This window comes from Schistocerca cancellata, chromosome 3, assembly GCF_023864275.1.
Source record: "Schistocerca cancellata isolate TAMUIC-IGC-003103 chromosome 3, iqSchCanc2.1, whole genome shotgun sequence".
Lineage (NCBI taxonomy): Eukaryota > Metazoa > Arthropoda > Insecta > Orthoptera > Acrididae > Schistocerca > Schistocerca cancellata.
The window spans coordinates 291,149,811-291,166,225 of NC_064628.1; the positions used below are offsets into that span (position 1 = coordinate 291,149,811).

Consider the following 16,415-nt stretch of genomic DNA (forward strand, 5'->3'; position numbering starts at 1 on the left):
AATGTGTTTGCCAGGGCAGCAGTCGAACATTTTCTGTATCCAGAAAGGCTCGTACAGGACCGGCAACATGCGGTCGTGCATTATCCTGCTGACATGTAGGGTTTCGCAGGGATCGAATGGAAGGTAGAGCCACGGGTAGTAACACATCTGAAATGTAACGTCCACTGTTCAAAGTGCAGTCAATGCGAACAAGAGATGACCGAGACGTGTAACCAATGGCACCCCATACCATCACGCCGGGTGATACACCAGTATGGCGATGACGAATACACGCTTCCAATGTGCGTTCACCGCGATGTCGTCAAACACGGATGCGACCATCATTCTGTAAACAGAACCTGAATTCATCGGAAAAAAATGACGTTTTGCCATTCGTGCACCCAGGTTCGTCGTTGAGTACACCATCGCAGGCGCTCCTGGCTGTGATGCAGCGTCAAGGGTAACCGCAGCCATAGTCTCCGAGCTGATAGTTCATTCTGCTGCATACGACGCCGAACTGTTCGTACAGTGGTGTCTTGCAAACGTCTCCATCTGTTGACTCAGGGATCGAGACGTGACTGCACGATCCGTTACAGGCATGCGGATAATCTCGACTGCTAGTGATACGAGGCCGTTGGGATCCAGCACGGCGTTCCGTATTACCCTCCTGAACCCACCGATTCCATATTCTGCTAAGAATCATTGGATCTCGACCAACGCGAGCAGCAATGTCGCGATACGATAAACCGCAATCGCGATAGGCTACAATCCGACCTTTATCAAAGTCGGAAACGTGATGGTACGCATTTCTCCTCCTTACACGAGGCATCACAACAATGTTTCACCAGGCAACGCCGGTCAACTGCTGTTTGTGTATGAGAAATCTATTGGAAACTTTGCTCATGTCAGCACGTTGTACGTGTCGCCACCGGCGCCAACCTTGTGTGAATGGTCTGAAAAGCTAATCATTTGCATATCACAGCATCTTCTTCCTGTCGGTTAAATTTCGCGTCTGCAGCACGACATCTTCGTAGTGTGGCAATTTTAATGGCCAGTAGTGTACAAATAACCTAAATTGGAACGACCACATGCATAATGTTGAGGGAAGAGCAAACCAGAGACTGCGAATTATTGGCAGAACACTTATATTATGCAAAAGGTCTCTACTAAAGTGACTACTTACGCTAAGCTTGTTCCCCTCTTGTGGAGTATTGCTGTGCGGTATGGGATCCACATCAGTTAGGACTGATAGAGGACATCGTAAAAGTCAAAAGAATGGCAACACGTTTCGTATTATCGATTAATAGCGAAGAAAGTGCCATGGACACTATACGTCAATTGGGGTGGCAATTATTAAAACAAACGCGTTTCTCGTTGCGGCAGGATCTTTTTGTGAACTTTCAATCACTAACTTTCCTCTCAGAGTGAGAAAATATTTTGTTGGCTCTCGCCTGCATAGCGGGAAATGATTATCATAATAAAATAACAGAAATCAAAGCTCGTATGGAAAGACTTGAGCGTTCGTTTTCCCCGCGCGCTTTTGGAGAGTGAAACGATAGAGAAATAGGTTGAGGTGCTTCGATGAACCCTCTGCCAAGCAATTAAGGGTGAACTGCAGAGTAATCATGCTGATGAAGATGTAGGTCAAAGTAACTGTGCGACGCTCTTGCCACGTGTTAAAAACGTAAATTGGAGCGATGGAGAAAATCGTAATTATTTTTGTTCTAAGTGTATTTTTCCAATTTTTTTTAAATTGAAAATGTATCTGGAGGTATGCACAATGCAATCCGTAAGCTCAGTAACGTACTTTAGTTTTTCATGGGTATACACATTGACGTCGAAATTGACTGTTTTTTACTATTGTTATGCATTAACATTTTTGGAACAGAACAACACAGTTGTGAGGTCTACGATGTTTGATGGTCTACTTTTTTAACATGAAGTTTAGGGTATAATCTTTCCATTTTTCCGAGATTTCGTACCACGAGACACTACTGCATTTCTAGCATCATTCTTAACATCACGCCTCACCACGCCCGGCTAGCCAAGAAGCGCACGTACATACTTCACAGTGCTCACATTTTAAATTAAGTAAGTGGATTCGGTGTTAACGTGGATCTTTTTAAACAATAATGTGTGAATACTGTGAAAATGTTAACAGAAAGTTCCCCATGGTATTATATACCTATATAAATTCAGCAATTACTGATTTAAGGTCCCCTCACTGTCGAATGGGCACCACAGCCAGTTGGGAAACTATCGGCTGGAGCTCAAGTATCGCGAAACAGATATGAAAAAACCACAGAGAAAGGTACCAAAGAAATCTTCCAGAAAAAATATCATGAGATGTTCTGAACTGGTATCTTGTGTGATCAGATTAAAAACCTACCAAAAAATTTAAAGCACTGTTATTCAATATTGATGTTACCTTCCTATGCACACGCAATAGCTGAATCTGATAGTCTGATGAATCTGATAATAGCTTGGACGCAACTGAAGATGGTACTTATTTTAATGAATGTAAATAGTTGATTTACTATACAATGAACAGCAACGCATTACTTTTTGAAATGAATTGAAAGGCAGCGAGTAATACAGCCTTTTTTTTAAGTAACAACTTTCAAAACTTATATGAACCTAACAGTGAGCTTCCGGGCGTTCTTCCGAGTTATTGTTTCCATTTTCTGCACAATGTTTCGACCATCGATCTCGACGTCTTCTTCAGGTGCTGTGAGTTTTGTTATTACGTGTATTCACTGACGGGGCTACTGCCTGACTCTTTGAAGTCAAGCAGCGAACACGTAACAACAAAACTCGCAACACCTGAAGAAGGCGGCTAGGTCGGCCATCGAAATACTGAACAGAAAATGGAAACAACTCGAAACAACACCTGAAAACACACAATTAATCAATCACGCCGAGGAAAACAGAGGTCATGTATGAACCTATCTTTTTCAAATAAATGAATTTATTAACTGATAATTCCGTCTTTTTTCATACGCCTTAACTAATTTAACGACGACTACACCATGTTCTAAAATTCGAAGACCTTCGAAAACTTTAATAACCTAATTTTTCGAATGGATGAATTTTTTTTCTTCTTCTACCTTCCTCTGTTCATATCCTCCTTCCTCCTAGTAGGAGGACAACGCCAACGTCACTCCACGCTGCATTGTTGCCAAATTTATTGAAGATGGTGGATCCAAATTGGCGCCCATAGATGTGGCAATGTCACAATGACATCATGGCGCGACGTTCAAATTTTGGCGGGAAAATACGTCAAATGGGCTACCTGCACTAACCTAACCCACTCCCATCCCGCCTCCCCTCCCCTCCCCAATCTGGAAATTGGCAGGATAAGGACTCAGCCTATGCTGGGCTGCCGGATAGGATGGACATACGTGTTTATTTTGTATCCATTGCTCCCCTCCTCCATCTGGAAATTGCTGTGAAAAAGACTCACTCTGTGCTGTACTGCTGGATGGGACTGGTTTAAGTCTTTATTTTGTATGCATTGTCTATTTAAACAATTTAGGTTGTCATAGACAGTAGCTCCATCCAGTGCGTTCACCATGAGGTCTGGAGTCTGACTGATCTAGTTCACAAGACCGCCACCAGAGGGCGCTGTCGGCCCTTTCCCTCTACCCTCCCATGATGTAATCCAAGATGGTGGTCTAGGGAAAAATGGTGGAAAAGGACTCAGTCTATGCCAAGCTGCTGGACTGTGAGGACGGATGCAATTGTTTACTGTGTTCAATGAATAAGATAGCTATGCTGGAGAAGGAGCAGTTTAATGGGTATATTAGCTGTAATCATGAATCTGAGGACTGTGTCGATAGCAATGATATTTGGTGAAGACGAATACGCTTCATCAAATGAAGATGCAGGAGGATGGCGCTAAGTTACACTTTGCAACTCATGTTGATAAATGCATGTGATGTAATTGTAGATCATTTGATAGAAGTCCAGTCAGTCCTTCAAAGTGCAAGAGGCAAGAAGTTCTCCTCAGAGTCTCCATGCCCTGCTGGGAGAGAGGTCAGGTGCTGGGCTCAGGGCACCCCCACGCGATGGCCACAGAGGAGGCCATGCCCATACAAAATCATCACTTCTGCATATAGCTATTGGCCACCATTCACTCGTACATATATTGTGAAGACAGATCCCAAAAAAAGACATAAGCACATGCACCATACATAGTCCTCGCAGCACTAGATATTTCCCATGAAGTCGATCGGTCATCCATGGTGACTTATGGTCACGAGTCAACTGCCCCACACACGCTACAGTGAAATGTGATGAGAGCGCCCTCAGGGGACTGCGGTCACTCTCCAAACTGGTGTACAAAGGCTGGACTGGTTCCCCTTGGCACAAATGCATTACTGTTTCCTGCCATGACCAGCTAGCTTGCTTGCTGCCATGCTTGCTACAGCCATCTTCAGACTCTGAGATTTCAAGACCATATGTATATTCACATGGTTCACCAATATATCATACCATTTAGACGATAGTTCTCGATAACAAGCACACAGCAGTATGCTGCCGATCGCTTGCACAGTATAATTCCGCAGATAAAGTGTGGAGATTGTATCTCTAGAAACAGAAACTCTAGCGAGATGCAATGAAGTGGAACATGCTGCAAACCACTGAGTAACTAGAAACGTATTCACTTAAAACTTCCGGCAGTTCACCGCTGTACCTCCGAGAATGTCTCCCGCAGTCGGAGACGAAACGTCAGGGGATATTTTTATACTTCGACCACAGCCTATCAGCCCGGAAGTTTTAAGTGAAGACAATACCCGCCGTGAAAGCTTACATTGTATGATAGAAACGTATCTCATATATGAAGATCTTTACATGTAAACTCGAAAATAGAGGAAACTGGTAGTTCAACTCATACTTTTTAACAGATATCGATGTCAACGATATAACAGATTCCAAATCATCCTTGTACTTTACAAAGTTAATTTAGATGTTTCTCATATCTAAAGAACTAGCAAATGTCTCTTCTGCCTGTCTTTTACCATTTAGATGCACTTAACACACATCATAATCGATTTTCTCGCAACCAAATAAAGATGGGAAATATGAAGAAGCAGTCAACCAGTCAGTTTACATGGGTCGGAATAACTGTCTAGGGCAAACATTCGCCCATATTGAATATTCTCAAATTTCCATGGAGACGACACACAATCACGAAAGCTGCCCAACACATACTTCACAGATGAGATATGTTTCTAGTTACTCACTGGTTTGCATCATGTTCCACCTCACTGCACCTTGCTAGGGTTTCAGGTTTCTAGATATATAATCTCCACACTTTATCTTCGGAATTATACTGTGCAAGCGACTGGCAACATACAGCTATGTGCTTGATATCGAAAACTATCGTCTCAATGGTATGGTATTTTGGCGAACCATGTGAAAATACGTATGTTCTTGTAATCCCAGTGTCTGGAGATGGCTGTAGAAAGAATGGCAGCAAGCAAGCAGCAGGCCAGGGCTAGAAACAGTAGCGCCTTTGTGCCAAGGGGAACCAACCGAGCCTTTGTACACCAGTTCAGACAGTGACTGCAGTCCCCTCAGGGAACTCTCATCGTTCTTGGCGAAATTTTCCATAGTTCATGGTCTGTAGACCACATTTGCGGGGTTTAATTGTCAGAGCAATATGACTGCTCTATGTTTTTTTTTTCGATATGTGCAAAATAGTTTTGTCACTGAAAGTCTCGTAATTTGTCTGTATACAGAAAATGGGGACAATGCTCTCACACCGAAAGCAGCAGCAGCAGTTTGGCGGGTAAATTTAGTAAAAACCAATCAGAATACTCCATTCATAAGAAGTTCCATGACGTTAGCGGGTCACAAGACAGCCTTTGTACAGGGTATAGGAGCCTCTAAAGACGCGTTCTAACAAGATAGGGCCAAGTTTCTATTGAAAGTTCTGTGACACCTGAGAGTCACATGATGTCTTCTTTGTTAGAGTGTTCAGAGATCCGGCCAGGCACACTATCGTCCTCTCGTTCAGTCAGGAGGGATACTGTCCCTCACCCACCATTGCGACTTTTGAGCATCTCCAAATCAGCAGCTGTAACACATCAAAAATTCACCGAAAAAATTCCAGCCTTTTTCTCGTGTGTAGGACAGTGCTTCGAATTCTGTTTGTGTACTTGTCCTAATTTTTCCGCCTGTGCTTTGACAGCAGTGTGAGCATAGAGAAGTGGGGAAAATAACGCCTTGGGCTCCAGCAGCAGCAAGAAATATAAACTAAGCCCACTCACCGTTTCGGGGAAGTGATGAACACCACAGCAGCTGTGGGACTCGGAAATTTTTCTCTCTCTGGCAATGTCTTCAAACAAGCAACTAAAACTCGAAAAATGGTGAGCGTCCTGATTAAAGTTACAGAGATATTTATTTCGACTTCCCAATATCATCGTTTTGGCATGTAAAACCAGATATTGCAGTTGATATCGGTTTGGGGATCTGTTTCCCACAAAAGCTCGTGAAGTGTCTCAGGGAGGTTTCACAAGTGTGAAGGGATCTTTTTATAGTCCATGTTCGAGTGCGGTGATACACATCGCAAAACTAACTCACACTTCTGTGTAGGGATCTTTTTTGAAAGTGTATTTAGAGACATATTCAGTTGCATTTAGTAACTCCTGAAGCAGCCTGTGCTCAAAGACTAGGGTATTTCACAAAAAAGTGCCCAATGTGTCTCAGGAGTGGTTTCAGAAATGTGCCATGATCTTCTTAGAGTCAGTGTTCAAGTGTGGCGGTATACACCGCAAAACTGAGGCAAACTACTGTGCAGCAAGTTTTTTGAAAGTGTATTTATAGACATATTTACTTTATTTATCAACATGAGTTGCAAACTTTAACTTAGCCACGTCCTACTGCATCTTCATTATTTGATAAAGCATATTCGTCTTCACCAAATATCTTTGCTATTGACACAGTTCTCCTGCATGATTACAGCTAACATACCCATTAAACTTCTCCTTCTCCAGCATAGACATCTTATTCATTGAACACAGTAAAGAATTACGTATCTTCTCCCAGACCAGCAGCTAGACATAGACTGAATAATTTTCCCGTCACCTTTCCCCAGACCGCCATCTTGGATTACGTCATGGGAGGGGTGATGGGGAGGGCCGACAGTGCAGTCAGGTGGCGGTGTTGTAAACTAGGTCTGTTGGACTCGGACCTCATGATGGACACAGGGATGGAGCCACTGTCTATGACAACTCAAATTACTCAACTAAACAATGGATGCAAAATAAAGACTTAAGTCCATCTTATCCAGGAGCCCAGCAGAGAGTGAGTCGTTTTCCTGTCAATTTCCAAATTGGGCAGAGGAGCAATTCATACAAAATAAAGATTTATATCCGTCCTATCCAGCAGCCCTGTACAGACTGAGTCCTTTTCCTGATACATAGGTGGTTCTTACTACCACAGTGGTTATTTCCAGACATTAAGTGATACGTGTATGAAATTTGGTTGAAACCGATTCAGTGATTTAAGAAGAGATGTGGAACATACATACACTATGTGATCAAAAGTATCCGGACACCCCCCAAAACATACTTTTTCATATTAGGTGAATTGTGCTGTCACCTACTGCCATATACTCCATATCAGCGACTCAGTAGTCATTAAGACATCGTGAGAGAGCAGAATGGGGCACTCTGTGGAACTCACGGACTTCTAACGTGGTCAGGCGATTCGGTATCACTTGTGTCATACATCTGCATGCGAGATTCTCACGTTCATAAACATCACTAAGTACACTATTTCCGATGAGATTGTGAAGTGGAAACGTGAAGGGGCACGTGCAGTAAAAAAAGTGTACAGGCCGTCCTCGTCTGTTGACTGACAGAGACCGCCGACAGCTGAAGAGGGTCGTAATGTAAAATAAGCAGACATCTATCCAGACTATCACACAGGAATTCCAGGCGGCATCACGATCCACTGCAAGTACTATGACAGATAGGCGGGAGGTGAGAAAACTTGGATTTCATGGTCGAGCGGCTGCTCATAAGCCACACATCACGCCGGTAAATGCCAAACGACGCCTCGCTTGGTGTAAGGAGCATAAACATTGGACGATTGAACAGTGGACAAATGTTGTGTAGAGTGACGAATCACAGTACACAATATGGCGATCCGATGGCAGGGTGTGGGTATGGCGAATGCCCGGTGAAAGTCATCTGCTGGTGTGTGTAGTGCCAACAGTAAAATTCGGAGGCGGTGGTGTTATGGTGTGGTCGTGTTTTTCATGGAGGGGGCTTGCACCCCTTATTGTTTTGCTGGCTCTATCACAGCACAGGCCGACATTGATGTTTTAAGCACCTTCTTGCTTCCCACTGTTGAAGAGCAATTCGGGGATGGCGATTGCATCTTTCAACACAGTCGAGCACCTGTTCATAATGCACGGCCTGTGGCGGAGTGGTTACACGACAATAACATCCCTGTAATGTACTGACCTGCGCAGATTCCTGACCTGAATTCTATAGAACACCTTTGGGATGCTTTGGAACGCCGACTTCGTGCGGCCCTCACCGACCGACAACAATCAACAATACCTCTCCTCAGTGCAGCACTCCGTGAAGAATGGGCTGCCATTCCCCAAGAAAACTTCCAGCACCTGACTAAACGTATCCTTGCGAGAGTGGAAGCTGTCAATCAAGACTTAGCCTTAATGACAGCTTCCACTCTCGCAGGCATACGTTCAATCAGGGTGGGCTAACATCATATTGAATTCCAGCATTACCAATGGAGGGCGCCACGTAAGTCATTTTCAGCCACGAGTCCGGATACTTCCGATCATATAGTGTACATACATTTTTATAACATGTATGAGTATGGATGTAATGTGGATAGTGTTGCTTCTCGTATTCTGTGTGGTAGCACTGAAGTACTGATCACATACATATCCGAGCACATGCCAATTTGAGGTTTGTTTCATGCCACCTCATAATTTTACCATTTTGAATGTAAGCAGGTCGTTGTCGTCTGAACTCATGTTGCCAGAATGTTTACATTTCATTAAGTGACCGTGCATTGACACTGACAACATTTGAAAATGCCTTCACATGGCTGCGTGAATAAACCTAAACACAGTTGGCCACTGAAGAGTTGAATTCAAATAAAGATCCAATCAACGCTGCGGAGCAACTCGAGCGTTCCAAGGAATAACAACTCAACCAGCCTATTACAATTAAGACAGTATCTTCTGAAGCGACTCGAACTTTACTAGATCTTACAGGCAGTTATTTGCAATTCTCATAATTAGGTATCTTATTGTTATTTTTGTGTCAGATTATTCAGCACTTCACAAGAACTCAATAGAGGCCTTAGCAGTTTCTACAGGATACCTAATAAGCATCTTCGCAGCTCGGGTCAATAATACAGGCTCGTCTTGGATATGGGCCAACGAGACCACGCGCTGAGGGAGACACGAGGTAGGCTCTGCAGAACACAGTGGTATAGTCTAAACCAGTGATTGTGCTAAGAAATAAATTATTCGACCACTGGAAACGTTTGAAAGAACGCGACGTATTCGGGTATGCACATGACTAATACGAGAAAGCTGTTATAAATGCAGCACTGCAAGGAAGTTACAGTTTGATCTTTCTGTACTTCATGAGTTATAAGCAAATGGCAGATTCAGATAAAAGCTTACTTACATCGTTATCTTCTCATTTATTTGCAATAGCGAGGGACGTAGTAAATGACAAACAAAACTGTTTCATTTTTGACATGAGCAGTCGTCTTACAAAGACTAAAAATATGGGTATTAGGCGGAATTATTGGCATTATACAAATTTAGACTAAGGTGAATATTCCAGTTTCTGAAATTTACAACACCATGAAGAAATAACCAAAAATATCCTTTTCGTTATATGACCTATACGGAAATAAATAGGTGATTAAATGCACTGAGAAATAAAACGAACTTCCAAGCCCGAATTATATGTTTAGCAACGTCGTGACGCACTGCGATAAAAACCTTTACACCTGTGGTATCGAATCAGGCAGGCTTTGAATCTGTCCGATGAATGGCGTTCAATTTAATTCTTCCTTTAGACCAATTTTCAGCTGTCATGGCCACAGGAAGAGCACCGTAACCAAACCGCCTATTGAGGAAATATCAGACATACCGAGTGGTCAACACGGCCTTTTTGGACTCGTTTCATACAACAAACAGCTTTCCATACATTTCTGGCAAAATTCAGTCCATTGGCTAGTCCGGGACAAAATAACGAGAGCCGTGGATTTATCCGGCCAGAAGAGAACGGGAGTCATTAGCGACACTATTACTTTAGTTTTGCACATCCGTAAGAACACATTAAAGCGATAAGTACTTGAGTTGCATATACGTCACAACAGGTGATACAGACTCGGTCTTATTGGAGATGATAAGGCCCTTTACTTCCTGCGGCCTGCGAACTGACTTATGCTGCCAGTTACAGTGCGACGCACAGTTTAATGTGTATTTAGAACAACGGCACAGCTTTTCACACAGATATCTCAGCAGGACAGGGACAAAAAACTATAAAAAGAAGTGGGTACTGTATCCATAACTTCGTATTTGTTGAAACATCCTGCCACATTAAAGCTGTGTACCAGATCTGGAATCGAGCTCGGAACCTTTGCCTTTCGCTGGAAACGCTCTTACCGACTGAGCTATCCAGGTACGATTCATGATCCCTCTCAGCTTTATTTACGCCATTACCTCCCTCTTACTTTGTACGCATTGTGTGACGCGCAATTAGCCACCGAGTTACACTCACTAACTGGTAAATAACAAAATAATCTATGTTTAGAAATTAATAAGAAATATTAATTTATCATTGCTTAATAAAGTACACAGACTATTAAAATTTCAAAACATTGGTTTAAGTTTAACTTTTTTCCAGTTAAGTCCGCAGCTCGTGGTCTTGCGGTAGTCTTCTCACTTCCCGCGCACGGGGTCCCGGGTTAGATTCCCGGCGGGGTCAGGGATTTTCCCTGCCTCGAGATGATTGGGTGTTGTTGTGTCGTCGTTGTCATCACCATTCATCCTCATTACGGTCGGAGGAAGGCAATGGCAAACCACCTCAACTAGGACCTTGCCTGTCTCCCGCATCTTCCCCTACGCTCCTCCGAGTATGGGACATCATCATCATCATCCAGTTAAAGGTTCCAGTCGTACTATTAGTTTGTAGTATGCATACACTCCAGCGCAACGGAACACACAGGCGTAACTTGCTTGTGAAGTTTCGGAATAGTATACAGCGTGAATCACCTAAAACTTCCACCGTAAATATTGCGGAAACGGAAAGTGCTGCTGATACGTGGCTTTAACAGAATGGATTGGTAATCAGCGGCTTGTATTGTTAGCCAACGAACCGATTGCAATAATACTTAGAAAGCGTTTTTTTTTTTTTTTGTTGCTCAAGAAGGCACATTTTTAAAAACTGAATAATGCCGATTGAAATTAACGAACAAAAAAGTAGGGTAAATCAGAACGTCAGTGGTGTTTGTTGCAGGATTCTAGAGCGTGTCGTTTAGGAGACGTATTTTGAAAAGTTTCCACACTGACAGTTGTTATGTGCAATTCAACCTGCGTAGTTGCTAGGTACGATGTTGTTATGTCTGCTTACAGTGTGCTTGTGTGTTCCTTGAAAGCATTGCGACTTGCTAGTCATTTAATGAATAACAATCCAAGCAGTAGGTCGTGAGAGGACGATGGGATTTACCAATGGAAGAAAAGCCGACATGCTCATTATGTATGGAAAGCGTAGGAAGAACGCAGTTCGTTCTTGTACGGTGTGTGCGACAAGATACCCCAAAGATGTCAACCATTTCGGCAGTTATTTATCAACCTCTTCAACCAATTACGTAAAAGTGGTAGTGTAACACCTAGACAACGGAACAGAAGGAAACAAGTGACGACAGAAGAGGGGGACACTACTAGTAATGTTCTTGGTGCTGTTGCAGTTGATCCGAACGTTAGCTTCCGCGCAATCGCACGAGGAAGTGCAGTAAGTCACGCAAGTGACCTATGCATTCTGCATCGTCATATGTTCCATCCCTATCACATCTCCCTCCATCAAGAGCCGCATGGAAATGATTATGAGAATCGTGTTAACTTCCATACATAGACATTACAACAGGATACTCCAGATGTATCGTGTATCTTGTTTAGTGATAAAGCCACATTTAACAGTCATGGCCAGTTAAAACCGCCGAAACATGCACTATTGGTCTGTTGACAATCCCCGTTGGCTTCGTCATGTGGAACGCCAGGTTTCATGGAGAGCAGACGTGTATTGTGGGATTGTGAACCATCAGCTCATAGGATCGTTATTCGTAGACGGAAAACTGATGGTGCACGAGTATTGCAGCCTCCTAACAGACCATTTTCCACGGATGCTATAAGACATTCCTCTCCGGACTAGTAGGAACCATTGGTACTAACATGACGGCTGTCCAGCCCGTGGCGCATGAAGCATATCTTCACGAATTGTTTCCAAAACCTTTGATTGGACGCAGCGGATCTGTAACTTCGCTGCCCTGTTCCCCGAACTTGACGCCTGTAGCCTTTTTTCTGTGGGGAAAGCTGAATGGCGTTATCCACAAGGACATACCAACTGCAACCCTTGATACGCTACGACGTATTACTGCAGCCTGCTCGGACATCTGCTCCGAAATGCTAGCATGCGTGCAGCATTTATTCCACACCAGACTGGAAGCGTATATTGCCGCCGTCTGTCTGCATAAGAAAACGTTTGCTAAGTATTATTACAATCTTTTATTGGCTAAAAATACGAGCCCCTGACTACCAATCCATTCTGTGGAAATCGCACAGCAACAGCACTTTCCACTTCCGCAATATTTGCGGTGCAAGTTTTAGGTGATTCACCCTGTATGTAATCTGGGAACGAGTGAATTCATGACAGTCAAACACATGACAGCATACAGCAACATGATACGAGCCGCCACACTGTTACTACACTACTGGGCATTAAATTTGCTACACCACGAAGATGAGGTGCTACAAACGCGAAATTTAACCGACAGGAAGAAGATACTGTGATATGCAAATTATTAGCTTTTCGGAGCATTCACACAAGGTTGGTGCCGGTGGCGACACCTACAACGTGCTGACATGAGGAAAATTTCTAACCGATTTCTCATACACAAACAGCAGTTGACCGGCGTTGCCTGGTGAAACGTTGTTGTGGTACCTCGTGTAAGGAGGAGAAATGCGTATCATCACGTTTCCGTCTTTGATAAAGGTCGGAGTGTGGCCTATCGCGATTGCGGTTTATCGTATCGCGACATTGCTGCTCGCGTTGGTCGAGATCCAATGACTGTTAGCAGAATATGGAATAGGTAGGTTCAGGAGGGTAATACGGAACGCCGTGCTGGATCCCAACGGCCTCGTATCACTAGCAGTCGAGATGACAGACATCTTAACCGCATGGCTGTAACGCATCGTGCAGCCACGTCTCGATCCCTGAGTCAACAGATGGGGACGTTTGCAAGACAACAACCATCTGCACGAACAGTTCGACGACGTTTGCAGCAGCTCGGAGAACATGACTGCGGTTACCCTTGACGCTGCATCACAGACAGGAGCGCCTGCGATGGTGTACTCAACGACGAACCTGGGTGCACGAATGGCAAAACGTCATTTTTTCGGATGAATCCAGGTTCTGTTTACAGCATCATGATGGCCGCATCCGTGTTTGGCGTCATCGCGGTGAACGCACATTGGGAGTGTGTATTCGTCATCGCCATACTGGCGTATCACCCGGTGTGATGGTAGGGGATGCCATTGGTTACACGTCTCGGTCACCTCTTGTTCGCATTGACGGCACTTTGAAAAGTGAACGTTACATTTCAGATGTGTTACGACCCGTGGCTCTACCCTTCATTCGATCCCTGCGAAACTCTACATTTCAGCAGGATAATGCATGACCGCATGTTGCAGGTCCAGTACGGTCCTTTCTGGATACAGAAAATGTTCGACTGCTGCCCTGGCCAGCACATTCTCCAGATCTCTCACCAACTGAAAACGTTTGGTCAATGATGGCCGAGCAACTGGCTCGTCACAATACGCCAGTCACTACTCTTGATGCACTGTGGTATAGTGTTGAAGCTGCATAGGCAGCTGTACCTGTACACGCCATCCAAGCTCTGTTTGACTCAATGCCCAGGCGTATCAAGGCCGTTATTACGGCCAGAGGTGGTTGTTCTGGGTACTAATTTCTCAGGATCTATGGACCCAAATTGCATGAAAATGTAATCACATGTCAGTTCTAGTATAAAATATTTGTACAATGAATACCCGTTTATCATATGCATTTCTTATTGGTGTAGCAATTTTAATGGCCAGTAGTATAATTTTCTCATTAAACTGTTCAGTGATGTTCTTGATAAAAATTTAGAATCAGGTGGTCACCAGAAACTGTTACATTTCTTCCTCATAGTCTTTTTTTCTGAAAGTAATACGCCACTCCCGATGCTGAGTTGCAAAAAAATTAATAGAATTAACAAATGTTGCAAAATTAAAAGCGCTCGGGGAAGTGAAGTGGGAGGATGAATCAGGAAGAGGATCAATCTGATACACAGTTGTCACGCAACAAGTTAGGGACCACGCTCAATTAATTCCAGAGTCTTTTTCCATAGAAGCAGGTTTCCTGTCCAGAACAGAACACCCCCTTATTGACGATACATGGAGATGGAGCTTTAAGCAGTTTAAAGCTAAACATTACTCACCCAACACGTAGGCAGCAGACTGGAATGTCTTGAAGTCACTGTACACGTCTGCTGACCAGTGGAACACCAGCTGTGTGTACAGGTACATCATGTTCTTCTCATCTGGAACACAACAGCGACACAAAATTTACAGTTAATTTGCTGCCCAGGCTGCCTTGTTCATTTATCTAGCAATCAGATTAACTAAACAAAGAAGAAGGATATAAACTGAGATGGTACAAACAACTTAGAGATCTGTTTATTAACAGTAAAATGGTTTAACGTTGAACACTGCTAATACTTGTCTAGTCATTGCTTATATTTCTGAGTATATTTCTAAAACTGAAAATTTCTTCAGCGAAAACAACATATCGGAGCTGCATGATGATCCGACTCCTAAATTACAGAAAGAAGTGAGGTCAGTCATTAATAATGCAATATTTCTTATAAAGCCTTTCCAAAAGAAACTACTCATCAATATGAACCCTCATCCCCCAAAACTTCGGTCCCAGTTCAAAATTCATAAACCTAATCATCCAATACGTCCAATCTCCAATAGCATGAATAGCGCATATCACGATTTGGCCCGATTTCTACACGAAACTGAAAAAATCTTTCGTTTTCGAAAATAATTATTCCGTTCCTAACAGCCACGTTTTGGTCCAAAATATTAAAAATTTAGTATACAGTTCAGACACCAAGCTCTTTTCCTTAGATATTAAAAATCTTTATACCAATGTCCCGGTACATCAGACGCTCATCATTGTGGAAGAAAATTTACGTCAGTTTAAAAAAGATCTATCAGATGAACAGATTACCGATTTTATTAATCTCATTAATGTCGTTGTCAAGTACAACTACTTTGAATTCAACGGACAAATGTACCAGCAGTCTGATGGGCTCGCTATGGGCAACCCTTTAGCCGGCATCCTTGTCGACATCTTTATCAATTCGCTGGAAAAAGCCGGCCAGAGTGACCGTGCGGTTCTAGGCGCTACAGTCTCGAACCGCGAGACCGCTACGGTCGCAGGTTCGAATCCTGCCTCGGGCATGGGTGTGTGTGATGTCCTTAGGTTAGTTAGGTTTAAGTAGTTCTAAGTTCTAGGGGACTGATGACCTGAGTAGTTAAGTGCCATAGTGCTCAGAGCCATTTTTTTGAACCTTGGGAAAAAAAATCTGTTTAACCGTGTCTCAGCCGCTTCACTAGGTATCCTTTCTTACACAAGATACGTTGATGATATTCTAGTCATCTATAACGGACCCGCCGATAGAATTGATCATATATTTAAACTTTTAACGACCTCCATGAAAAAATTTCTTTCACTATTGAACTCGAAAACGAAAACCGCCAATTACATTATTTAGACTTGACGCTTACAATAGAAGACAATAACATCACTTTCAATATCTTTCGAAAAGAAACGTATACTGACCAAATCGTGCCTGCTTCCTCTTTTCATCCACAGTCTCAAAAAATGGCCTTTTTTCACTCTGCCGGCCACCGAACCATGAGGAGATTATATTACTTAAAACCATAGCAGTCAATAATGAATATACGCCTAACATAGTGAACGATATTCTAAAAAAGAAAACTGCAAGAACTACCACGCTCAACACCTCATGCACTGATATTAACCCAAAAAAACCTTTTTTATTCCTTTCATAGGACTCATTTCCTACCAGATTCAGCGCAT

General features: G+C 43.2%; 1 protein-coding gene across 1 annotated transcript in view; it reads right to left on the reverse strand.

Annotated features, from left to right (window-relative positions):
• Positions 1 to 16,415, reverse strand: part of LOC126174983 (proton-coupled folate transporter) — a 263,537-nt gene that overhangs the window by 80,096 nt on the left and 167,026 nt on the right. Inside the window, exon 6 of the mRNA XM_049921459.1 lies at positions 14,743 to 14,844. Coding sequence (XP_049777416.1) covers positions 14,743 to 14,844 — 102 coding nt within the window. The remainder of the gene's footprint in view (positions 1 to 14,742; positions 14,845 to 16,415) is intronic.